At 49.5% G+C, this 25,988-nt stretch overlaps 1 protein-coding gene across 2 annotated transcripts in view; it reads right to left on the bottom strand.

Annotated features, from left to right (window-relative positions):
- Positions 1-25,988, bottom strand: part of ZC3H13 (zinc finger CCCH-type containing 13) — a 1,331,719-nt gene that overhangs the window by 1,074,662 nt on the left and 231,069 nt on the right. For both annotated transcript variants that reach the window (XM_069639959.1, XM_069639960.1), the window contains exon 6: positions 10,267-10,406. In XM_069639959.1, coding sequence (XP_069496060.1) covers positions 10,267-10,406 — 140 coding nt within the window. The remainder of the gene's footprint in view (positions 1-10,266; positions 10,407-25,988) is intronic.

Raw genomic sequence — 25,988 nt, 5'->3', positions numbered from 1 at the left:
CGGAGTATTACAGTTTGTTTTTCGAAACTCGAAAATGGGCGTCGACACAGGGCGTGCCAGTAATACTATCCCTAGTGTGACGTCCACTGTACCCAAGATCCCTCACGCGTCTAGGATCCTCAGATTGTATTTTTTCTGACATGAGGTAGCATGAGGAGTAGCGCGAGTACAGATAATCCAAGCAGATAGACAGAAAGGTAAGACTACAAGCAATTATGCTCCTTCCCTCAGAGGGGAGGAAGGGTGGGTTGCATGTGAATCTCAGCAGATACAAGCATCAGAAATACAATTACGGTGAGTAATGTATCCCTTCTGAGGCTTGTGGAATCTGCTTAGATCACATGCTGTGCATAGATTAGCGAGCAGTACCTGAAGGAGGTGGGATGTGAGAAGGGTCATGAGCAAATAAGTGTCTTAGAACCGCTTGTCCCACTTGTGTATCTGCCTTGGAATGGGTGTCAATGCAATAATGCTGAGTAAAAGTGTGAATAGAGCTCCAAGTAGCTGCTTTGCAAATGGTGTCAAGGGGTACATTTGCAATGAAAGCCAGAGTGGCCCCAATGCCTCTAGTAGAGTGGGCTCTTGGCGTGAAAGGCAGAATTCTTTCAGAGAGTGAGTAACACAGCTGGATACAGTTAATAATCCACTTCGAGATGGCACCTTTAGAGACGCAATCCCCCTCTCTGCCTGTAGCTACGGAGACAAACAGTTGATCTGTTTTTCTTAGTGGTTTGGTTTTATTTACATAGTAGAGGACCGCCCTACGCACATCTAGGGTGTGTAGTTTCAACTCAGCCGAGCTTGGCGGGTCCTGGAAGAAAGCCGGAAGCTCGATGGACTGGTTTACATGGAATTTAGATATAAATTTAGGTGAGAACCTAGGGTGTGTGCGTAAAACCATTTTGTCTTTATGGACAGTAAAGAAGGGATCCTGCACCGACAGAGCCTGAATTTCACTGACCCTTCGTATAGAAGTAATAGCTACTAAGAAGGCCGTTTTATAAGTCAGGTGTTTGAGACTGCTTTTATGCATGGGTTCGAAAGGGGGGCCCATGAGCTTGGCTAGCACCACATTAAGGTCCCACCCTGGTGGTGGGTTTGAAATAGGAGGGTGAAGTCTCTTTACTCCTTCCATGAAGGCTTTAACTACTGGTACTTTCCACCACGAAACCTTGCTATGGGAAGTAGTGTAAGCCGACAGAGCTGCCAGGTGTACTTTCAGTGAGTTAAAAACCAATCCTGCATCTAGCAGGTGGAGCATGTATGTAACAATAGTGGAAGGAGTGCAATCAACCGGGTTGATTGATCTACTCTGGCACCAGATAACGAACCTCTTCCAAAGTAACAGTGCCTTGTGTTTGGTTTCCTAGATTCCTTCAGGATGTCCATACACCTCAGTGGCAAATTGAGATGTCCAAACTCTATGACCTCAGGAGCCATGCTGCCAGGTTCATTGAGTTGGGTTGCTGGTGCACTGTTTGACCTTGGTGCTGGGACAGTAGGTTGTACCAGGCTGGAAGTTTGATGGGCTCGCACACCGCCATCCTGCGTAGGTGTGGGAACCACGGTTGTCTTGCCCACATGGGAGCAACTAGGACGAGCGGTATTGACTCTCTGTTCATCTTGTTCACCACTTTCCTGATGAGAGGAGTTGGTGGAAAAGCGTACGCAAACATCCCTGACCAGTTCATCCACAGGGCGTTCCCCTGGGAATCTGGTTGGGGGAACCTGGATGCAAATCCTGGGCATTGTCTGTTTTCGCTTGTGGCGAATAAGTCTATAGTGGGGAAACCCCACTGAGAGAAGATATTTTCTACGACCTCTCTGTGTAGAACCCATTCGTGTTCCTCTGGGAGGGGGTCTCTGCTCAGAGCTTCCGCTAGGGAATTGAGAGCCCCTGGAACATGTTGTGATGACAGGAAGATGTTCCGTCTGAGTGCCCATATCCAGATTTTTTGGGCAAGCTTGGACAGATTTGGCGAGCGAGTCCCTCCTTGCTTGTTCAGGTAGAACATGGCTGTTGTGCTGTCCATCCGGATTTGCACTGAAAGGTTTAGTAGGTGGGGCTCGAACGCCTGAAGCGCTCTGAATACTGCCAGAAGCTCTAGCAGGTTGATGTGGTTCTTGGCCACTGAGTGAGACCAGAGACCCTGAGCTGTGTGGTGGAGATGGTGAGCTCCCCACCCCGTCAGGCATGCATCTGTAGTGACTATTGCCTGTACTTCGGGATCGTAAAAGGGTTTCCCCTGTGCGAGATTCTCTCTTGTCCACCAGTGAAGGCTTTGTACCAGTGTTGGCGAAACGACCACTAGATCGTCCCACTGACCACTTGCCTGAGACCACTGTTTCGTCAACCATTCCTGCATGGGACGCAGGCGCGCGTGGGGGACCAGGTAAATACATGACGCCATCATGCCCAGTAAACGCATTGCTTTGCGTACTGTTATTTGTTGACCGGACTGATAATGCGGAATTTGCAGTAGTATATTCCGAATTCTTTCTTCTGAAGGAAAGGTCAACCCCTCTTGGGTATCTAGGATTGCTCCTAGGAATTGTTTTGAGGTGCTTGGCACTAGGCTTGACTTTTTCTCATCGATTGAGAAGCCTAACTCGTGGAGGAGGTCGATAGTCCTTTGAATGTTTGTCCTGCAAATTCCTGGGCTTTCCCCCGTTATGAGCCAGTCGTCCAGATAAGGGTACACTGGGATTGTCTCCCTGCGTAGGTGTGCAGCCGCCACCGCCAGTACCTTGGTGAATACCCTTGGTGCTGAAGCTATCCCGAAGGGCAGTACCTTGAATTGGTAGTGTCGACTGTCCACCTTGAAGCGCAAATACTCTGTGCGCTGGGAACATGGAAATATGAAAATAAGCATCTTTCATATCCAAGGTTGCCATGTAATCCCCCTTTTTTAGGAGGGGGATTACCTCTTGTAGCGTGGTCATACGAAATTTTTGGGGCTTGACATACTTGTTGGCAGGCAGTAAGTCCAATACTGGGCGCATTGTCAAATCTTTCTTTGGCACAAGGAAGTAAGTTGAATAAATACCCTTGTTTACCTGGTGTCCCGGGACGAGTTCTATCGCGTCCTTTTCTAGCAGAATGGCGATCTCCTCGAGGAGAATCTTCTGATGTTCTAAAGAATGTACTCTTTGTCGTAGAGGATGGTTCCGGGGACGCTGTAGTAGTTCTATACAATATCCTGTGGATACTGTTGACAGCACCCATCTGTCTGATGTGATCCCTTCCCAAGCCTGGGTGAAGTTGGAAATGCGTCCCCCTACTGGGGTTGCGTGAGAAGGGACCCTGAACTGAGGGTCACTGCTTTGGTGGAGGCGTGCCGCCTCCCTTGTTGGGGTTGCCTCTGCCCTTACCACGACCTCTCCTATTACCCCTGCTGTAACCCTGGGTAGACTGTTGGTTGTGGTTCCACTGGGTACCCTGCCCCTGGGAATAGGTAGATCCTCTCTAGGAATTTTTGCCGCGTGGGCGACGAAAATTACTATTCCCTCTCTGGTTAGGGGGTTTATTGGTTAACTGGCCAAGGGACTTGAGTGTTTCGTATTCGTCCTTGGCATTCTTCAGTGCGTCTTCGACCGCCTTACCAAACAGATCGGTTTCCACCGGTTTGTCCAATAATGATGCCTGGGTTTCTGCCTTAAAACCAGACTGCCGTAACCACGCATGTCTCTTGATAAAAGTGCCTTCCGCTATCAATCTGCCTGCGTTGTCCGCAGCGTCGAAGGTTGCTTTCAAAATGCAACCAGACACGGCTCTACCCTCTGCAGAAATCCGAGCTAACTGGCCCTTTAAAGGTTCAGGAGCAGAGGCTATGAGTGCCGCGACTTCTTCCCACTGATGGCAGTTGTAGCTGGCCAACAGGGTGGTGGAGTTTGCAATCCTTGCTTGATAGGCGGACGTTGAGGCTACTTTCCTGCCGAAACCGTATAGTTTTTTGCTCTCCTTGTCGGGAGGAGCTTCGGACGATGACAAGGGTGTTCCAGCCCTCTTACGAGTGTTGGTGACAACTAGGGAGTCTGGCTTCAGATGTCCTCTTATATAGAGAGGGTCAGACTGGGCCGCCCTGAAAAGCTTTTCAACCCTGGGATTGACTGCTCTGGTGAGGTTTGGGTTCACCAGGGACGGATCTATTCTCCACTGAATGGACTTAAGGATAGGGATGGTCTGGGCAACAGGCCTCCTTTCTCCCACTAACTCTTCTGCGGAGTCCCTTTCCTCCTGGACACCGTGGGTGTCAATGTGGAAATGTTCTGCTGCGCGTGCGAGAACCTCGTTTAGGAGGGGTTGGTTATCGACCGGGGAGTAGGTAACCGGGGCTTCGTTCTCTACCGGGGAATCTACTCTGTATGTTTCCGGGTTCTCCTCTTCTTCTTCCTGATCCTCCTCATCCCCATAGTAGCCCGTCCCGGTTTGTTCTTCTACCATACCAAATTCTTGGTCCTCACCAAAGGAAGCCTCTCCTTGATACAGTGAGTATGGTCTTGCGTATGGTTGTACCTCGAAGGGTTCTGACCTCATCGGAGTTTCAAACCGGGGCTTTTTACTCGGGGGGATAGGATCAGTAGAGCCTGAGGGTGTCGCCCCTTCGCCCCTTGTGGATCATACGAGAGGAAATGTTCTGGATTTTTATCATAAAAATCAGACAAAGAAGACATTCTTGCCATGACCCTATCTAGGTCTTCACTGGACCATTTTTTGGAACTGGGAATGACTCTCTCAGCAAGTCTATGGGATTTATCCTGAGTAGCTTTTCTGGTCTTAGACATATCAGCAGACCTGGTTTTGTCTGTCTGTTTAGGGGGTGTGGTGTGTTTCACAGGTGTGGAAGAGTGCAAAGGTTGCTTCTTCTGCGGTTTTCCCCCCCTCCCCGTGCGTGGAAAAACATTTTCCCTGTCCTTTAGTGGTTCCGGAGGTTTTCGACGCCTGGCGTCGAGGATCGGGGTAGTGTCCCTGTCCTTCGAGCATGGGGCATCGCTGGCTTTAACTGCGGGCTCCGACTCCTGGAGCGCGGCCTGGGGGTGGATGATTGCCTGGAGTCATATGGCGATCTTGATCGAGAGCGCCCAGAGGACACCGAATCGGACCGTTCTGTTTGTGCCTCTTTCCGAGAACTCGACGTCGTCGAGTCTCGGTTGGACTTCGTGTGTTTAGTGTGTGTAGTATGTGAAGCGCTTGTGTCGCCGGGGGTCTTCCCCATAGCCGCCCTGCCGGATGACCTTCCGCGGTCGGGGACCTGCGCTCGGCTGTCTTTCGACGCCGTAATGCCCTCGCCGTCCGAAAGTACGGCGTCGCTGAAGGCGCCCTCCGCTGCCATGGCCGCCTGCCTGGCGTGGTGGGCCCAACGCTTCGTCGAACGGTCCTTAAGTGTCTTAGGTTTAAACCTACTGCACGCTCTGCAGTTCGCTTCGGGGTGGTCCCTCGGCAAGCAGAGATTGCATGTGGCGTGCCTGTCGACCCAAGGGTATTTGCGATTGCACTTGGGGCAGAATTGAAAAGGGGTACCCTCCATACGCACCGGGCTGTTAAGTGTAGGAAATTTATAAGGTGTACCTATAGACCAAGAGTGTCGAGTATGTACCACCCCCCACTCTCCCTACTCGCAGGGCCGCGGCCAGAGGCCTTCCAAGGCCCGGGCCTAGGCCAGCGGCCTTCCGAGGCTCAAATCCGTTGTGCAGCAGCCGACGGTCGATTTCTTCTCCAGCCGGCGTCGAGTGTCGAAGTTCGACGTTGGGGTGGGGAAGGATGTCAATAGATTATTATTTTACATTTTTAGCAAAAGTATGGCTAAGGCCAGGGGACTCCGCAAAATGCTTCCGACCAGTATGGCGGAAAAAAACAATCTGAGGATCCTAGATGCGTGAGGGATCTTGAGTACAGTGGACGTCACACTAGGGATAGTATTACTGGCACACCCTGTGTCGACGCCCATTTTCGAGTTTCAAAAAACAAACTAATACTCCGCAGCTTCCACTAGATGTCGGCCTATGCACAGCATGTGATCTAAGCAAATTCCACAAGCCTCAGAAATATATATATATATATATATATATATATATATATATATATATATATATATATATATATATATATATATATATATATATATATATATATATATATATATATATATATATATATATATATATATATATATGGTTTATAATGAACCTTGTTTTATATGAAATTTAGTTTAGTTTGAATTTAGTTTTAAAACATATGATTTTGCTTGGACCGTATTTGTTTACTGAAATTGAATGCTTTGTATGTAGTAAATGAGTATGTACAAAACATACTTTAGTGTATTTTATAGTTACCAGTTATTGATATTTAGTATATATTTAATATATGTACATTTTATAAGTGAACTTTAATTATGCATTATATATCATGTAACATACATATGTTTATTAACTGTTTGCAATCTGTGCAGGAATTAGATTTAACAAAAATATAATTTTATTTTGGAAATATACAAATATTTTATTGTAATACATTACGCAACAAACATTTATGAAAAAGGGCGGAAGAACAAACCGTGAAGTGCAAATATTTATATATGAAGGGTATATTACATTTTTTTAAAATATTTACCTTTTAAAACGGTCTTAATGGATGATACTTTAATTTTTGAAGACAAGCTTTGTTTCTCCTACTGCAATTATTGTTCAATATTTTTTCCAATTAAGTTTTTATTGGCATTTAAATCTAACACCATACCACAGAAAGGTAAACAATTCCCCCAACTTCCTGTCCCCCCTCAACCCCCCCCTCCCCCCCCAACTCCCCTCTACCCGTACCAGGTCTTGAGTGTTCCATTCGGCTTCAAGTCTCGGGTGTAACCCCACCTTTCCTTTTCACTGATTTTTGGTCCGTTTCCCCTCCTTCCCTTTCAATAATGCTTCCCCGGCCTCTTCCTCCCCACCCCATCTTTTGAGAACATCTCTGAGGCCCTGATGGGGATGGAATCTCAAATGATATCCAGAATTTTCTTCATCCTCAGACACCATGTATTCCTGGAGTCCTCCTTCAGGAATTGTATTACTAGGTCCCAGTCCATACGGAATTTCTAGAGCTCACCCATGATAGAGTATGTCACCTTCTCCATTTCTGTTAGACTCCATATTTTTCCCACCCATTTGTGTGCCATGGGTGCTTCTTTCGATTTCCACTTGCGGGCTACTAGCAAGGCCCCGGCCATCACCAAGATATTGGTCAATATTTTAAACAGCCTAGAAAAGAATAAGAATACTCTGGATCAATAAAAGTTAAAGGTGACAGAATCACCAACTTGATATTTTATGGGTACTTTAGCACATACAAGTTCATGTAATGTTTCTAATGTTACACTTTCCATATATTTTCTTTTAGTATTGTGTTTTTTGCTTGTACTAACTACAGTGGAACTGGATTTTTTAATTGACGATTGCCTATTTGTTTAATTTTGTAAACTTTTTCAAAATACATCTGCTCATGTCTATTTTACGCATGTGCCAATGTTGCAGACCATCTTAAATTATCTTTTTGAGGATTATACCTTTTTACATTTGCTTTGCAGATGGTGCAGGTTACTTGAAAAACATTTGGTGCATAATCGGGTTGAGGAATTTCAAAGCAGTCCCAAATCCAAGATCTTGTTGGCAAATGGAACTGTTCCAAAGGTAGTTCCATTTATGTTTTTTGGTTTTGCTACTAACACCGCTTAAAATGCTTGTATTACGGTCAGCAGTAGGAACATTTTGTGCTATTTCTTCCATAGTTTCATTTTCTAATGTACTAGTTAAAGTAGCAGCAGCAAATGGTAATATGTTTTAGTTGTGTGAAACGCCAGTTTTAATTATTCAAATATTAAGACTTGAAATAGGTGTTTTAAGTTGTTTTGATGTTACAGGAGATGGCAGTGGGACATCACCAATTGTATTTGTATGTATGCATGAAGTTTTAACTTTTGAAATACAAGTAGTTGAAGTGCTACGATGGATTTATTTTGGCTGAAAAAGTACTTTGCACCACTGAAATGGTACTAGTAGTAATAGTGATGTGTTAGTGTTATTTTGGGGACTTGTTGGAATAGTAGTATCTTCAGAATTAGGTGATGTATCTTTTGTATTTGGTATAACAGCATTTTCGATTACTGAAACAGTGCTAGCAGGGGTAGTGGGCCAATTGCTCTGATCATCTGCGGGGTCCAAGCATCTGGATCTTGAGAAACAAGGTCCTAGGAGCCATGATCCCAATCCAGGACAAAGTAGAAATCGTCCTGATCATATTGATCTTGAAAAATATTTTCAAGGGGATCAGGTAATCGTTGTCTAGGAGAAGAACGAGCCTCGGGACGTGAACTCTTAATGATGTCTTCAAACATCCCATGAAAATCAATACATTGACAGTTTGTTTTGACAGTCTTCCAATCTTTCTCTAGTCCAGGCAAGGGAAGAGGAATCCACTGGAAGAAGGAAAGATGAGTCAAAAGGAACAGGGTCCTTCCGTAGGGGCTGTGACAAGAAAGGGGAGGCTGGAGAATACTGGCAAAGGATTGACCTTTTGGGCCCAGAACCATGAGGAGGGGCCTGGGAATGCTTTTCCCGGTGTTTGGGGTGAGTTTTCACTAGGGAAGTGCGTTTCGGCGAGTCTTTCGATGCCCCGGAAACGAAACTTCAGCAATTGCGTCCTGTGAGACCGAAGCCTTGGGACCCTGTGCCAGCCGCAACAGGCCTATGGCGCTAACGCTTTTTGGATGAGTCCGAAGGAGACCGAGGGGTTGTGTGTTTGGCCTTTAAAAGAGAATGTGTGCCCTTGTTGCCAAGGTGCGATTTTCCCCATCGCACTGACGGCATGCTCAGCCGGGATGGGGACGTAGGAGTTGGCAGGCTCCACAGTAACGTCTTCGGACTCCGGAACGGAGCCGTGGCCGCTTGAGGCTTCTTCCTCCGAGGCGACAGCGGGAGAGTGACTCTCGGCCTGCATGGCGTAGGCCGTCCACCACTTGGTGCGCCTGTCCTTTAGTGTTTTTGGCGCAAGGAGATTACAGGCCTCGCAAAGCCATTCATCGAGGTCACAAGATAGACAGCAGTTAAACTCCTTACAAGTGTCTTTCCACAGAAACTTACTGTTGCATGAATGGCATAACTTAAAAGGAGTTCTCTCCATAAGTGTGAAAAAGCAGCCAGGCGAGAAAAGGAAGAGGAGGCAGGAAAGAAAAGTCATTCTCATAAGTGAAGTGGCTAGAGAAAACGGATCTGAAGGCCAAGGCCAACAACAGCCAACGAGTCGCTGGAGGTAGCAAAGGCAAGCAGAATGGCAAAACAGGAACAGCAGTCGAGGAAATCTGACAATGGACGCGCCAAAGACGCAGGAAACAGCAATAATTTCTCAAAACACAAGCTCTGCATTAAGCGACTGGCCAGAAAGCCGGAAAAAAACAATCTGGGGTCCTCAACGCATGAAGGATCTTGGGTCCACTAAACGTCACATTATGCATAGTGTTACAGTCAAGCCCATGTCGATGTCCCTTTTCGATATTCGAAAAGAAAATGCAATACTCTGTGATAACCACTAGATGTCTCACTGTATGCACAGCATGCGATTCCAAGCAGATTCACAATCATCAGAAATTAAGTTTATGTATAAGCAGAACTTCGGCAGGCTGCTTTCTCAGCCTGCTACTTTCACGTTGACTCCTAAATACACCATTTTGCACAGAAGCAAATAGTTGACAAGCCAAATAATTAGGTCATTAATAAATGACAGGGATTAAGTCGCAAGCAAAGCAACAAAAAATTTGCTCATTTACAAAGGTTTTTGCTCTTTGTCCTGACGGTACCACTAAGCCCAAAAACCAATGTAATTAAAATGCCATCAAATAACTTAGCTAAAGAAAGCAAACAAAATGGGCAGAAATAGCCAAGACGAGCTCTACTAAAGTTTCCAGCACACTGCCCTAGTTATATCTGCATCAGTCTAATCAGCAAGGACATCCCACAATAAAGCACTCTACTACTGTAGTTCTGAGGGGCACAAAATACAGTACCACTTTATCTACAAAGCAATCATGAATTAAAGAAAAATAACCATGCTTTAACTGCTTAAATGTACTCCTCTCAGAAATCCCTAGGAAGACCACAATTCTGCAATTCGTGATCGAAATACACCCATTTCAAAACCTTCCTTGAGGCTGTCGTCATCAGTTCACTCATGCCACAAGTCACTGCATGCAGTAAATTCTAGTACAATTACATGAATCTACCAACCTCTTTATTGATAATAATCTCTTCCCTCTTATCCATGTTTTCCTGTTCAAGTTTCATTAATTCCCTCTGGATCTTTTGACGCTTTAGCTCCAGTGACAGCTCATGGTCGTAATCATAGTTGATCTCTCCATTGTCAGAGTCTAGACAAATTTAAAGGAGAAAATATCAAACCACCACAAATCAATATTTAACAAAAAAAAAAGAAAACTACCCCCACTCCTGACAGCACTGAATTAAATATTTTTCAGCAAGAGAAAAAAACTTTTGTCTTGAAGGAGGAATAAACTATGGAAGGGGGAGGAGGGGGTGAGAAAATGAATTGTTACATATTGTTGCTTGTTATGCATTTATATGTTAAAAATCAATAAAAAAATCATTAAAAAAAGAGAAGGAAACTACAGTGGCACAAAAACTCACTGCATGGATTATGATGAATGAAAATAAGCATCCACGGCTATTATATACTTGGAGAATTGTTTCATCTGAGCGAAGGGGAACATACAGGTAACTGGTGCTGTGTGGGTACAACAGCCGCATGCTCATCTTTCCCAAAGAAACAGGCGATTTAAAATTGAGCTACTCGCCTTATTTTTGGAGTGAAAAAGTATGGAAGTCCTAGTCATCACAAGAAGAGCATTCTGGAACTCTTGCCCTGCTCATGTCTCCAGCCTACAGAAAGAAATAATGGGTTGCAGAGCCTAATGTAGGCCTAAAGTACCTCACCACAACAGGGTTTGTAGGTCGCGGCAACACAAACCTCACAAGGCCAATCCGGATGCTCTAAAAGGAACAAGTTACTTACCTGTAACTGTTGTTCTCCAGCATGGGTCTGGCATGGATTCACATGCTCATGAATATTTCCCGTCATCAGGCTGGGAATCCTCGGTAAAGAAAAATCAGTATCAGTTTCGTTTCTGATCGGTCTTTCGTAGTAGTAACCAATCACTGATCTCTGCGCCATCTGACCACAGCCAATGACTGCCCTCTCCCTAAGCCCCGCCTCTGGCAGCCATCCTCAGATTTGGTAGCACGTGAAGTGGCAGTATGACCAAGTGAAGAGCCGCAGAGGGGTAGGCGGGAGGGTTCGCATGTGAATCCCTGCCAGACCCATGCCGGAGACCAACAGTTACATGTAAGTAACTGGTTCCTTCGCCAGCATGGGGTCTGGCATGGATTCACATGCTCATGAATAAAATAATGCATAGCAGTACACACATGCACAACCACGGGAGGTGGCAACAGGCTCAACATTAAGCAATAAAACAACTCAACATTAAGCATCTCTTACCTCCTCACCAGGCTCCCCTTAAGCTGACACGTTGCGCAGCACTGCCTGGCCGACCCTTGACTCCTCCCTGGAATCCCGGTCGACGCAGTAGAATTTTGTGAAGGTGTGCGTCGACCTCCACGTAGCAGCCCTGCAGATATCCAGCAGGGGCACACCAGATAGGAACGCCGTAGTAGCTGCGATCGCTCTGGTGGAATGGGCTCTCGGACGGACGGGCAGCGGTCGGTTTGCCAACCGATGACAGTACATGATACAGCCGGAGAGCCATCTGGAAATGGAAGCCTTCGAGAGAGCCTTCCCCTGATTGACAGGTCCAAAGTTTACAAAAAGTAGTGACGTCTTCCGAAACCTCTTCGTGCGGTCCACGTAGAACTTCAGCGCTCTAGCCACATCCAGCGAGTGCAAAGTCCTTTCAGCCGGCGACGAAGGCGACGGGAAGAAAACAGGCAACACCAAGGGTTCGTTGAGGTGGAAGTCCGACGGCACCTTGGGCATGAAGGGGTGCATCCTGAGCACTCCCATCCGTCATGCGGAGGTGATGGCCACAAGAAACGCTGTTTTCCACAACAAGAACTTCAACGGAGCTGAGTGCAAAGGCTCGACCGGAGGTCCCATGAGCTTGGTCAGCACCACATTGAGCTCCCACGCCGGGGCCGGAGCCTTCACCGGCGGGAACGATCTGAACAGTCCCTTCATGAATTCTTTCACCAGACGATGAGACCACAAAGACGTCCGTCCCGTGGTTCTGGTGTATCGGGAGATCACAGCAAGATGAATCTTGATGGAAGCGTGCGCCAGTCCAGCCTTGGCCAGCGTCAGTAGATACGGCAGTACTTGAGGAGCCGTAATCCGTAGAGGGTTAATCTTCTGTGCGTGGCACCAGACAGAGAACCTCTTCCATTTGTGTCCGTAGCATTTAAGAGTTGAGGACGCCCTGGCCTTTACAAGAACCTCTCTGCAGTCGGCCGGTATGTCATAACCTCCAAACTCTAGCGCTGCAGGAGCCAGGCCAGCAAGTTCAGCGACTTCGGGCCGTGATGGAGGATGGCGCCTCCTTCCCTGGAGAGAAGATCCGCGTCCACTGGCAGCTTGATTGATGGGGACGCTGACAAGTCCAGAAGGTCCGGGAACCATATCTGCCTCGGCCATGCAGGTGCGACGAGGATCATCCTGCACCGTGACTTCTTGAGCTGGTTGATGAGCCGGATCAGCAACGGCAATGGAGGGAACGCGTATAGCAACAGGCCCTCCCATGGGAAAGAGAAAGCATCGCCCATGCTCCTCGGTTGGGGAAACCTGCTGGCGAACCTCCGGCACTTGGAGTTCGTCGCCGTCGCGAACAGATCGATCTGGGGTGTGCCCCACCGTCGGAAGAGGAGGTCCACTAGATCCTGTTGTAGTTCCCACTTGTGGCACGAGCGCAGCTCTCTGCTGAGCGAGTCAGCGATGGTGTTTTTTATTCCTGCCAGATGAAACGGCACCAGAAACATCCCTTGGGCGACGGCCCAATGCCACAGATCCTGCGCCTCCTTGGACAGGGCTGGGGATCTGGTACCACCCTGCTTCCTGATGTAGAACATGGTGGTGGTGTTGTCGGTGAAGATCCTCACCACCTTGCCCTTGAGGGACGGAAGAAAGGACCCGAGGGCCCAAAACACTGCACGGAGCTCCAGGACGTTGATATGGAGGGACTTCTCCGTCGGAAGCCAAAGGCATCCGTGGTCACTGTCTTCTGGTGGCCCGGGGTCTGGAAGTCCATGCCCGCCGTCAGATGCGCGGGTGCCCCACCACCGGATCGCTCGTCGGAAACTCTCGTCGAGTGTGATCCTGTCCTCGAAGCTGCCCGTCGTCTGGATCCAGCAAGCATCCAGGAACTCCTGTAACGGGCGCATCCGAAGCCTGCACAGGCGGATGAGCTAAATGCAAGACGACATCATTCCGAGGAGGGATTTGATGGACCTCACTCTGGCCGCGTCCGCAACCAGCATCCGCTGCACCTTGCCCAAGATGGCCCTCGTCCTTTCCTCCGACGGCGAGGCCAGAAGCGCCACTGTGTCGAGTTTCGCTCCCAGAAACAGTGCGTCTTGCGCGGGCACCAGGTGGGACTTGGCGTAGGTTTATGGAGAATCCCAGGTCCGTGAGTAGTTGGACGGTCCTCGCCGTGTGCTCTGCGGCGAGCTCCCTTGTCTTTGCTCGGATGAGCCAGTCGTCCAGGTAGGGGTAGACATGGATCCCCTCCAGGCGCAGCCGCGCCGCCACCGGTGCGAGGCACTTGGTGAACACCCTGGGGGCCGACCTCAATCCGAAGGGAAGGGCTCTGAACTGGTAGTGACGCCCTTGGACCACGAATCCGAGAAACTTTCGGTGTCCCTTTAGGATGGGGATATGGAAGTAAGCATTCTACAAATCCAACGACGACAGGAAAATCGCCCTCCTCCAGCTGACCCAGGACGTGCTGGAGGGTGACCATCCGGAACTTCTGTGCCTTGATGAATTTGTTCAGTCGTCGTAGGTCCAGGATGGGACGCCATCCTCCTGTCTTCTTCTTCACGAGGAAGTATCTTGAGTAAACTCCGGAGCCCCGAAGCCTCTTTGGGACGAGCTCGATGGCGCCTTTCTTGAGCATCGCCTTTACCTCCAAGAGAAGTTGAGGGACGTGATGTTCCTTCCTGGCCACGGGGGGACGCGCAGGCACTGCAGAAACTCGAGCGCGTGACCCTGGGCCAGGGCGTCCAGCACCCAACGGTCGGTGGAGATGGACTCCCACACGCTGACGAAGTTCGCCAGCCGGCCTCCCACCGTGATGCTTCGGTGGGGGCCCGACCCCACGGCCGGTTCAGTCCTGCTTCGACGAGGCTTTGCCGCCTTGTCCTCCCTGGCGACGACGGCGGGGTCCGCCCGACTTGCCTCGTCCCCTGTAGGCTTCCTGTGACGACGAACGGGCCGCTTGACGGTAGGTGGAATATCCGCCGCCGGAACCTTTGGAGGCATCCTGCTTGCCTCCGGTGCGCCGTTGCTGGAGAACACCAAGAGCCCGGGCCATCTCCATGTCAGTCTTGATGGCTTGCAGGGAATCGTCCACTGTTTTCCCAAACAGGTTGCTCCTGTCGAACGGCATGTCCAAAACTCTGGTCTGCACGTCCTGCCGGAAGTCTGTTGCCTTGAGCCATCCACGCCGTCTAAGGCACACGCCGTTGCCCAACTGGCGAAACCCAGTGTCAGCGATGTCCGTCGCTATCGTAATGGCATGGTCCGACGCCACTTCTCCTTCCTGCAAGATCTCTAGGGCCTCCGCTCTCGTGTCGTCCGGTAGGAAGTCCAGCAGGGGGGCGATCTTGTACCACAACTCCCTGTCGTAGCGGGCTACGATAGCCAAGGCGTTGGCAGCCTTAATCGTCGTTGCTGCCGATGAGATGACTCTGCGTCCCATCATGTCCAATTTCTTTCCCTCGCCGTCCGGGGGGAGGAGGTTGACAGAGGCCGATGCGCCCCCCCCCCCCGCTTTCTTCCTGGCCGCCGCAGAGACGACCGAGTCCGGGGTCGCTGTGCCCGAGGCACAAGGGGACCGCGTCCGGGACCCGGTACTTCTCGTACCGGTCCCTTCTCGCAGGCGTTGTGGATGGGTTCTTGAGGAGGGCGAGACCCTCATCCCAGATATCGACCAGCAGAGGTACAGCGAGGACAGTCTTCCTCTTGGTCTCGCGCCGTTGATAAAGGAAACCTTCCTTCTTCTCTTCCGGGCAGAGCTGGAAAAGCTTGGATGCCCTGGCGATCATGGCATGAAACGATCCAATCTCGTCGGGCGGGGAAGCCCGGGGAGGAGGTGACGACGGAAGATCCTCGTCGTAAACTTCGTCGTCTGTACCCGTCGCGGCCGTGTCCGTCCCCGTATCATCCCCACGGGTCGTGGACGGGGAGGAGGGCTGAGCAGGGCGCGATGGTTGAAAAGGAGGTCGAGGATGAATCCTCCTTCTCTTAGGAGGAGGGCTCCCAGAAGGGCCTGGCTCCGGGTCCCCCGTCGGGAGCGGTTCCTCCGTTGGTGGCAACAGCAATCTCGTCCTTATCTCCGAGCAGAAGGACTGTATAGCAAACAAAATGGCCACCGAGTTGTCTTGCGGCACTGGTTGAGGGGGTTCCGACGGGCGGTCAGGAACCTCGTCGGCACCCTCGATGTTCTCGTCGTCTCCTTCGTCGGGGTCCCTCCCGACGGGCTGGTCTTCTTCCACGCCAATGCCGTGGCTTAAGACTTTGATCAGCTCCTCTTCAGAGGTTGAGGCCGAATCCACGATGGCCTCCTGCCCGACCCCCCTTTTTCTTCTCCGGAGGTTTCACGGGGGTCCTGTTGATGGGCTTGAAAGAGGACTCCCTCCTCGGTGGCAGGGAGACTCTGGGCCCCGAGGTCGCCTCCACTGGTGCAGCCTCCACAGGCTGAGCCAGGGCCACTGCGACTGTCTCGATAGAGGCCTTGGCCGGGTGGATCAAGGCTTTCACCACCTTAGGTGCGCTCACCGCCTTCTCCTTGGGGGGGGAGGGTCACCGCCTCGCTCCCCCTCAGATGGGGCCTTCAAGCTCGACCGGGGCCTCTCCAGAAGCTTCGCCGGGTGCTCGGACTTCCTCTTACCCGAGCCAGAGCGTTGGCTCGTGGTTGATGGCGCCGGGGAGGTTGCGCCCTGCCTGCCAACCGAAGAGCCCAAGCGTGCGGCGCTCCCCGTACCAGCGGACTCGCGGTGCTTGGCCTTCTGTTGGGCCCCCGTCGCCGGGGCGCCCTCAAAGGTCTTAGAAGACCGCTCGGACTTCTTTTTCTCGCCTGACGGGCTCTTCCCTTCCAGCCAGTTGGCGAGACGCAGATGGCGGTCCTTCATGGTCCGCTCCGACATGTTCCCGCAAAACGCACAGTCCTTCTCCACATGCATCTTGTCCTCATGCAGGCAGTAGAGGCAAAGGGAGTGTTCGTCCTGCTTGAAGACATTCTGAAGCTGGCATCCAGAGCAGACCCTGAACAGCTTTCCGGGCGTCGAGCTTCCCTTCTCCTGGGCCATGTCCGAGATGGGCCTGAGAAACTTCTGGAGTCCTCCAAAAGCGCGGCTCGACCAAATCTTCACCCTTGAGGGGCGTAGAAGAATCCGACACGGGTCCCCGTTGATCGGATAAAGAAACGGTGGAGCTTGAGGCTCTTTTGACCGAAAAGAGAGAATTTACATATGAAAAAGCGCGAAAACGCACTAAAGCTCGAGAGCAATAGCACGAGGATGCCAACACTTGAACGTGCGGTAAAAATCTGAGGATGGCTGCCAGAGGGGGGGGCTTAGGGAGCGGGCAGTCATTGGCTGTGGTCAGTAGGACGCAGAGATCAGTGATTGGTTACTACTACGAAAGACAGATCAGAAACTGATACTGATACTGATTTTTCTTTACCGAGGATTCCCAGCCTGACGACGGGGAATATTCATGAGCATGTGAATCCATGCCAGACCCCATGCTGGAGAAGTGTTAATACCTTTTCAAAGTTAACAGAACCGAAGGCAGTCGTAAAAGTCCATACGAGCAACATACATGGGTTATTTCTTAACAAAAACCAGTTTAAGCAGATAACAGATACGTTCAGGCAGTGGTGAAAACAGCCTAGGCATTCCAGGAAGCTCGAGGTTGCCAATAGCTTGTTGCTTGCCACCCATTCCTGTTAACTATTTAAAATTATTTTGCCAAACAGCTGAAAAGAACTGTAATGGAATGAGATTGTTGGCAAATAGTTATAGATCTACACCCTTTCATATTTATGCAGAACATAATGGCCGTTGAAGGAAATGAATGAAGTTACTATTATTCCATTAATAATGTTCTATAATAGTGGAGTCATACTTCTGGACTAGGTATTTGGCAAGAAGTACAGGCTGGTGAAGAATTATTTAAGAGTTTTAAATACTTTCGGTCAGCACACAATAACAATGAGCCCTTGGAAGGTTACGGAAATGGACATGTTTTGTCCGAGTTGCCTGAACCAAGTTGAGAAAGTGATTCATTACTTTCTCCCCACCAATTATACAAAGCAATAATAAGGCTTATGTGAAGCCTCTTTTACATAAAGCTAGATTTTCCTTGGAAGCCACTGCTGGAGGTGCTTCCTTCCCCACTAGAGGTTTTGCTGGCTTCCCTCTTGCACATAAAGAACTCCCTCTGCGGCTTTTCCGCCAGGCCTTCAACAGCCTGCTGTTTTGGTTCTGCTGAGGCCTTTCTTCTTTCTTCCAGGAGGTAGAGCCCATCAGGGTCGAGCGGTTAGTAGAGCTTTCCTAAAGTCCACTAGAGTTAAGACTTCATAAAGTGATCCCTTGGCATACAGGTTTCCAACAATCGTATAGTATAAGTCTGTACTACTCAAGGAACCTTGGTAGAACGGCAGAGCAGTCAGGCTCATCATAGGAGGAAGATGTGAGCTGCAGATAAGTACAATATACCCAGTAAGTACAATAGTCCAAAGAAACACCTTCACAAAAAATATGATATTAAAACAAGCATTTGTTATATTTACAAAGCAAAGGTAGATAAAAACTTAGTTCACTTAACCAACACACATAGGAATTCTTAATACTTTTCAAAGGTCATTGCTTCAATGGTAGTTGCTCGCAGTACAATTGGTAGAGTTTGACAGTTCTATCATATTATCGGTACTACTGCGCATTAGCGTTAAGACAGAGCTGTACAGTAATTGTATTTAGTTAGCAAAACCATGTAAAGTCTTTTAAGAAGGAAAAAGGTTGATTAATCACACAGCAGAGCTTATCGTTCTAGAGACACTTTTCGGACAAGCTAACGCTTTAAAAGTCCAAACCCTAACTATACGAAAAAGTCAGTGTAGGAGTGTATTCAAAGTCTTCAGAACCAGCAAAACAGCAAAAGTTCCTCAGGACACTTGGTCTCTAGTAAAAGATACGTGGCAATAAAAAAATCGCGAAGGGGCTCTGCAAAAGGACTCCCTAAAGGAACACAAGCTGGCAGCTTGGGTCAGCGGTAGAGTGGACACCCTGAACATCTCTATACGCACTCCAGTCACTCAGGAGAAACTTCTTGGTTCAAGTTAAGTTATTCCTTTTCACCCCACAGTACCTTAGGTTAGAAGAAATACTGGTAGCTGGATTCTTCTCTGTGCAGCAGCGACAGACCTGGTCTCTCGATTCCTCGGTCTGGTGACAAAAGCAAGGACACTGAATGGGATGTCTCAGCATCAGTCTCGAGAGAGGACCCTTGGCACGGATTTCTTTGGTCTCCCTGGTCAGTCTGCGGTTCTGGCGCCTTCTTAGCACAAACAAAGGACAGTATTCGAGTGGTCAATCTACTTCGATTGCGGAGCCCTGTACTCTGGTGAGGGGACTTAGATGAGTCGGATCATGTTTCTAGAGGTTCATCTGGAGCCGAGCAAAGACTTGGACGGATTTCGCCTCGCAAAGATGTTGCGCTGCAAATTAGTCAGATTTCCTGGTAATTAATGGTCTGCGGCTCTGGAAAGGCACCGCACCTCGGGAGATGGCTCGATTTGGTCCCACCAGCCAAAGGGAAGGAGTGTTGAAAACAGGGTCATGACAGCAGTGGTCGCTTCAGTGATGAGAAGGGTCTGCAGGCGTCTCTCGTCATCTTCAACGACTTCAGTTCCAGTGGTCGACTTGCCTTTCACCTCAGGAACCTCACCTTTTATTCACTTTTCCCACACACTCCTCTGTAAACTCTGAGCATTTTACAGAAATGGGTGGGTGGCTGGCCAATCAGGACAGCCAGACCCGCAGTGGGAACTGGATCCAATCAGACACACAAAGGGCAGGGGAGTGAATAACTCCTCCCCCACTTCCTGCCTACCCAGACACACTAGAGCCTAGGCGTGGCACCCAAAGGTTCCTGACAAAGGCAAACCACAAACACAGACCTCCCACTCCCAGAATTGTAGAAGAAGGGCCTCAAAGAACAACCACGATAGAAATGGTGAAAAAAGAAAGGAGCCACCATGTTAGCACATAGGTGACCCTATTGTGCACAACGGAGACTGTGAATACAGTCTCCATTAAAACAAATAGCACAATAGTTGTCAGGGAATTACATTTTTACATCAGCAGGAATTTTTTGTAAGAGGTTTTGATGAAAATATTCGGACAAAAAAATAAAAAGGGGGAGGTTTTAAGGGGATACAAGGGTTAGGGGGTGTGGAGAATAGGGACTAGATAATAGCAAAGAATGGGGTCAGGGGGATTTGGCCGAACATTTCTGGCAAAAAGCTCTGCAAAATAAATACCTGACCATAAGAACATAGAACCGTTGCTAGAACTCGTCCACTGCCACTAAACATAACTATAGGGTATTCTATAAAAGTCACAGGAGAAGGGAGATGGTTTAAGTTACTTGCCTGTAACTATTGTTCTCCAGCATGGGTCTGGCGTGGATTCACATGCTCATGAATAATCCCCATCAGGCTGGGAATCCTCAGTAAAAGAAAAAACTGTTTCACTTTCACTTAAAAACTGTTTCCTCTAAACCAATTACTGTACTCTGGGCCATACTGCCCCCATCCAATGACAGTCCTTTCCCTAAGCCCCTCCTCTGGCAGCTATCTTCAGATTTGGTAAGCACATAAAGTGGCAGTATGACCAAGAAGAGCCGCAGAGGGGCCTGAGGGAGGGTTCGCATGTGAATCCATGCCAGACCCATGCTGGAGAAGAACAAGTTACTTCTTACCTTGTAGCGTTCTTTCGATGGGATGTTCCTCCGACGTATTCCTTATCTTAGATAACTCCTTCCAGCTTTGCTGGCCTCGGAAAATTTCTCTCTAGAGGGCGCTGCGCATCGACGTCCGCTGAGTCGATGTCCCTCGACAGCCGCCGTATGGACGTCGTCATCCTGCCTATAAAGCGCTATATTATATGATTTGACACCATTAAGACCGTAGATCAGATTTCAAGGCCTCCCAACAAGCAAGGTTATGGAAACGGATGCTTTTTTCGGGGCCAATGCCAACATCATCATCATCATCATCATCATCAACAGCAGCAGTACTCTGCAGGCAACTGGTCCTCGAATCAAGGGACCAGTGGACAATACACCCAGAGAGTACAGCGTCGTGGCAAGCGAAGAGGTCTGGGTTCCACCCCTAGAGGTTCCCAAGCCACCAAAACCAAATGACCCGAAGATTCGGGTCCCCTCCAATGCATCGCCGGTCGGGGGCCGGCTAACATACTTTCTTCCAGCATGGGAGGGAATAACATCAGACCGCTGGGTCCCATCAACCATAGCCCGCGGCTACTGTATAGAATTCAACCGCTCCCCGACATACAGACCCCCAAAGGTACGACGCCTGTCACCAGAACACCTCGCCATCCTTCTTCAAGAAGTGGACCAGCTACTAGAAAAAGGAGCTATAGAGGTCGTGCCTCTATCGCAGGTAACGGAAGGTATTTATTCAGTGTACTTCCTTGTACTCAAAAAGGATTTAACCATGCGCCCTGTACTAGATCTGCGCCCAGCGAACAAATTTGTAAAACCTCAAAAATTTTGTATATTGACATTACAGGAAGTAATCCCCGTTATTGCAAGGGGATTACATGACGACACTGGACATGAAAGATGCATACTTTCATATTTTAATGTTGCCAGCGCACAGAAAATACCTCGGGTTCATGATAGAGGGCAAACACTACCAGTTCAGAGTGCTACCCTTCGGCATAGCGTCAGCGCCAAGGGTATTCACGAAAGTACTGGCAATGGCAGCGGCCCACCTGTGCAGGTTGTCCATCCCAGTATACCCTTACCTCGACGATTGGCTCATAACGGGATTCATACGAGTCATGCTTCTCAAATACCCAAAAGACTGTAGACCTTTTGTTCCAACTGGGCTTCTCCATCAACAAGAAGTCCAGCCTAGAGCCCAGCCAAATCAAACAATTCCTAGGGGCTCTAATTCGAACAAAGGACGGCTTTGTCTTCCCCTCCAACGAGAGGGTCCAAAATATGCTGTTTCAGATCCCTCAATATGTGGGCAGTCGAGAGGTGACGGTGCGCAAAGCAATGCGTTTGCTGGGAATGATGGCGTCATGTATATATTTGGTACCTCACGCGCGCCTGCGCCTGCGCCCAATGCAAGAGTGGCTCAACAGCCAGTGGTGTCAGGCCAGCGGACAATGGGACGATCTAGTGGTGGTCTCGCAGGCCTTGGTTCTCTCGCTACGGTGGTGGTCGAAGGAAAACCTTGTCATAGGGAAACAATTCGCGACCCCCGCAGTGGAGGCCTCTCTAACCACAGACGCATCCCTCATAGGATGGGGGGGGGGCTCACCTTTCCCATCAGACTGCCCACGGAGTTTGGACTCCCAAGGCTTCAGGCGCTCGGTCCAGTCGGTCGCAGAAAAGCAAAGACCATCGGGCGCAGCGTAAGAAGGGTCCTACCGCCTCAGCTGCTAAGGGACGGCAGTCCTAAGTCTCGCCAATGACTGCCATGCGGGCAGTCAACTTGAGGGCAGAGTGTCGCGACACGGCGACGAGTGGAATCTTGCTACGCACCGCTGGGTACTGGATACGGTATGTCTCAGCCACTCTGAGTTTCGGCGTCCTCAACTCCCAATTCCACCGGTGCACATGGTGCAGCCGCACCTGCCTGACACTGAGGTCAAACTCATGTCGGCGAAGGGGGCGATAGGTGGAACCAGTCCCTGTGTCGGAACAGGGGTAGGGGTGTACTCCTGCTATTTTGTCATCAAAAAGCCCAATGGAAAGTGGAGGTCTATTCTAGATCTTCAGCCGTTCAACAAGAATCTGCAACGCCTGAAGTTCAAGATGCTTATGCTGCACAATGTGATCCGGGCAGTGCAGCCGGGACAGTTCCCGGTGTCGTTACATTTGGAGGACGCTTACTTCCATATCCCGATGAGGCCAAACCATTGCAGGATCCTGTGCTTTCTGGTCGGGGACGATCATTACCAGTTCTGTCTCCTCCCGTTTGGGCTGGAGTCTGCGCCCAGAATTTCATAAAATGCCTAGCTCCAGTCGCTGCCTTCCTCCCAAGGGGTGGGGGGTGCATCTTGTGTACCCGTATCTGGACGACTGGTTGGTGCCGCGGTTGTCACTGGAAAGGGCGTTGGTCTCCCCAGGCGTCCATGAGCCTGTTACAACAGCTGGGGTTCGCAGTCAACTTCGCAAAATCCTTTCTGAAGCCATCCAGGGAGTTGGTCTTTCTCGGTGCTCAGTTTCTCACACAGGACAATCTGGTGAAGCCTTCGGACGAGAGAGTGGTGAAGTTGCATTCCAGAGCGGCCGAATGGGGCCAAGGAACTGGGGTCTCGGTCCGCAGTTATGTTGTCCTGCATCCCGCTTATCCCGAACTGTCGCTTGTTCATGCGACCAGTGCAGGAATTTCTCGCAGACAGGTGGTCGCAGAGTCGAGGGTTATGGTCGGACAAGGTGTTCATCTCCCAAGAACTGGTGGAAGCCATGAAATGGTGGGCATGCACAGACCATCTTGTACGGGACATGCCCCTGCTGGAGCTGGATTTTCAGTTCACGATAGTGGCTGACGCCTTGTTAGGGAGAATTCTCTGTTTAGGCTGAATTTCCTAACCTAGTGAGTCCCCCAGCAGCTTTGCTGGATTTTTGGGGTTTATTTTTTTCTCCTGCCAAGAGTGAGACTCTTTTACCCTCACTCTTGGGCATGATTTGAGTGTGTTTCTTTGAATCTAGATGTGTTTAATGGGCTATGGGGTCTTTTACTCCATAGGGCTTCATGTGTTTTTGTGATGTGTGTTACACTGCACCCTCAGTGCAGTGACACAGGGGTGTCATAGTGACCCCCCAGTATAGACTCCCTACCCTGGGACTGACTACTGTCTCCCAGGGCATGTAAAGTCACCATTGACTTTTCTAGTCTTAAATTCTGAACAGAACCAGTACAAACCATCATATTGTGGACATACTGGCTGGGGCAATTCAATTGCCCCGGGGTCTGTTAGTCGAGGGGGCACGTCTCCGTCCACCCTGATCGAGTTTTGGCTGGTGGCAGTGGATACTAATTTTTATATTCAACCGCAAATATTTTCCTATGGGATTTCCCATTGTTTTAGGCTACTATCTTTATTTAATTATTTACGGTAGCCTCAAACATACCGCTGGTTTATTTAATTAATATTAATTCTCCGGTTGGTATTTTTTGCCAAAACTTGTTTCTAAAATGGCGTTGGTGTTCTCTTCTGTGACTCCAACCCAAGTCGAGCCCTTTGTTGCACTTTTTGGCGGGGTTCTCCACAGAAGCCCTCCAAAGTGGTGCCACTCTGTCTGGGGTACTTAGGAGGGGTGGAGGGAAATTTAGGCACCCTGGACTTAGTTGCCTAGGCAACTCAAGTCGCACTCCGTCCTGATTGGCCCAAGTGGTGAGCCGGCCGGCTCACTACTTAGCATGTTTGAGTGACAGCTAGACTGAGTGAATGGGGGTTTGCTGCATAAAAGCAGGGCTTTGGGGACTGGAACTTCAGAAGTCGCCACAGGACCTAAGAATCCGACGAGGGAGAAGCTGAGCCGACCTGCCACGACACCACCACCGGTGGAGCCCTGCTGGACTGTCTCACCACTTTTCCCAACGACAGAGGAGATCTCCCGCCGGAGAGTCTTCTTCCTTTGACTGGTGGGGATAACCAGTTTCACCGTCTTGTCGCTTTCCCGACGTACCTCGTGGCCGCCTTGCCTGTGCCAAGCACCTCGGCAACCGGGATACCACGTTTTACCACGACCGCGAAACAAAGGTACCACCTTTAACCGGAAAACTCTGCGGCTGGTTTCTTCCCTGGTAGTGCAACGACCTTCATCTTTCCTCCAAGTCGAGATCTACTCTTCCCCTGGACGACGACGCAACTTGCACCCACTACCAGGAACAACTGCCACTGCTGGAGGATCCTTCCCACTTAAAGTACTGTGTCCCGCCTGGCTTCCCTTGCTACCGACTGTACGGGGTAGATTTAGCCCCCGGCTTTCGAACCTGGGTTAGTCTGGGACACCCTGGCTAAACTTTCCTAAAGCCTCTCAACTCTTTTTGAACCCTCTGCAAGACTTTCTAAGCCTAGTGTAACTGTGTGATCTTGGGCGCATTTGTGCTCTGCTCTCTCTAAGAGTGGGCCCAGCCTTTTGGACTTTTGCTCACCAGTGACTTTTGCTCTTCTGCCTTGCTAACAGTGTGCCTGAATATTAGAGTGGTGTACCTTTCCATATTCTGTCTTTTTCCCTCCCTTTCTCACAAACTTATTGGAGTGCAATCTAGTTAAGCGCTCACCTCTGTATGAAAATAAGTGGTGTTTTACTGTGACTTATCTGATAAGGAAAAAGGGGTGTATATATTACAATAGTAACTGTTTAGAATATTTTACAATAAGAGTGCTGGAGTGTTTCAACTGTGTGTTGTTAAATAAATAATTATATACTTTGATACCAAAGCTCTGGTCAGTGTTTGCTTGTATTATTGTATCTGAGTGCCTATTGTGTATACTTTGCATACTGCCTAACTCTTCTTGAGGGAAGTCTCACTGCTCAGCCACAGCTACTAGGTAAATCTGGGTGGTGCAGACTGCTACCAAGTGGGTTTACTGCCAACACCTGTAGTCTTAAATCTTTTGCAGTGGTCCCTAAGGGAACTGCACAGGTTTCTGCCTAACACGCCTCCCAGGTGGGTTGGGGGTGCCCCTCGACCAGTCGCAGGCCCAGGGCCTTTGCTCTCTGGAGGAGGCATTATTGCACATCAACGTACTGGAGTTGAGAGCCGTGGACTGGTCCCTGAAATCCTTTCTACCTCGCATCCGAGGTGCGATGGTTCGAGTGTTGACGGACAATACCACCACAATGTTCTATTTGAGGCGGGCATGCATTTTCTGCTCCTGTCCAGAGAGGGTCAGTAGGTGTGGCATTGGGCCATTGCTCGGGGAATTCACATTATAGCTTACCAACTGCCGGGGGTCCAGAATGTGCAGGAAGACACTCTCAGCAGAGATGGGGAGCAGTTGCACGAGTGGACGTTGAAGAAGGTGATCTTCAGGAAGTGGGGGGGGGGTTCCTCCTCTCGACTTGTTTGCCACGCCAAAGAACAAGCAGTGTCCATTGTTTGCCAGCAGAGTGGCTCATCCAGGGTCAAAAGGAGACGTGTTCTCGTTCCCATGGACTGGCCTCTTCAGGTATGCGTTCCCTCAGTTTCTGCAGACAATCCAGTGGGTGCGCAAATAACCGTGCAGAGTGATCTTAGTCGCCCCATTCTGGCCAAGACAGACGTGGTTCTCAGTTCGCCTTCACCTAGCGGTGGAAGAGCCGCTTCGTCTGAAGGCGGAACAGGATCTGCTGTCGCAGGACGAAGGGAGAGTGTGGCATCACGATCGGGCATCTCTCAGCCTACTGCATGGCTCCTGACCACTCAGAGTTTGATCATCTAGGTATT

This window comes from Ambystoma mexicanum, chromosome 7q (assembly GCF_040938575.1).
Source record: "Ambystoma mexicanum isolate Mex_15411 chromosome 7q, UKY_AmexF1_1, whole genome shotgun sequence".
NCBI lineage: Eukaryota > Metazoa > Chordata > Amphibia > Caudata > Ambystomatidae > Ambystoma > Ambystoma mexicanum.
Note: the sequence above shows the minus strand (reverse complement) of the source record. Positions and strands in the feature narration are given on the sequence as shown.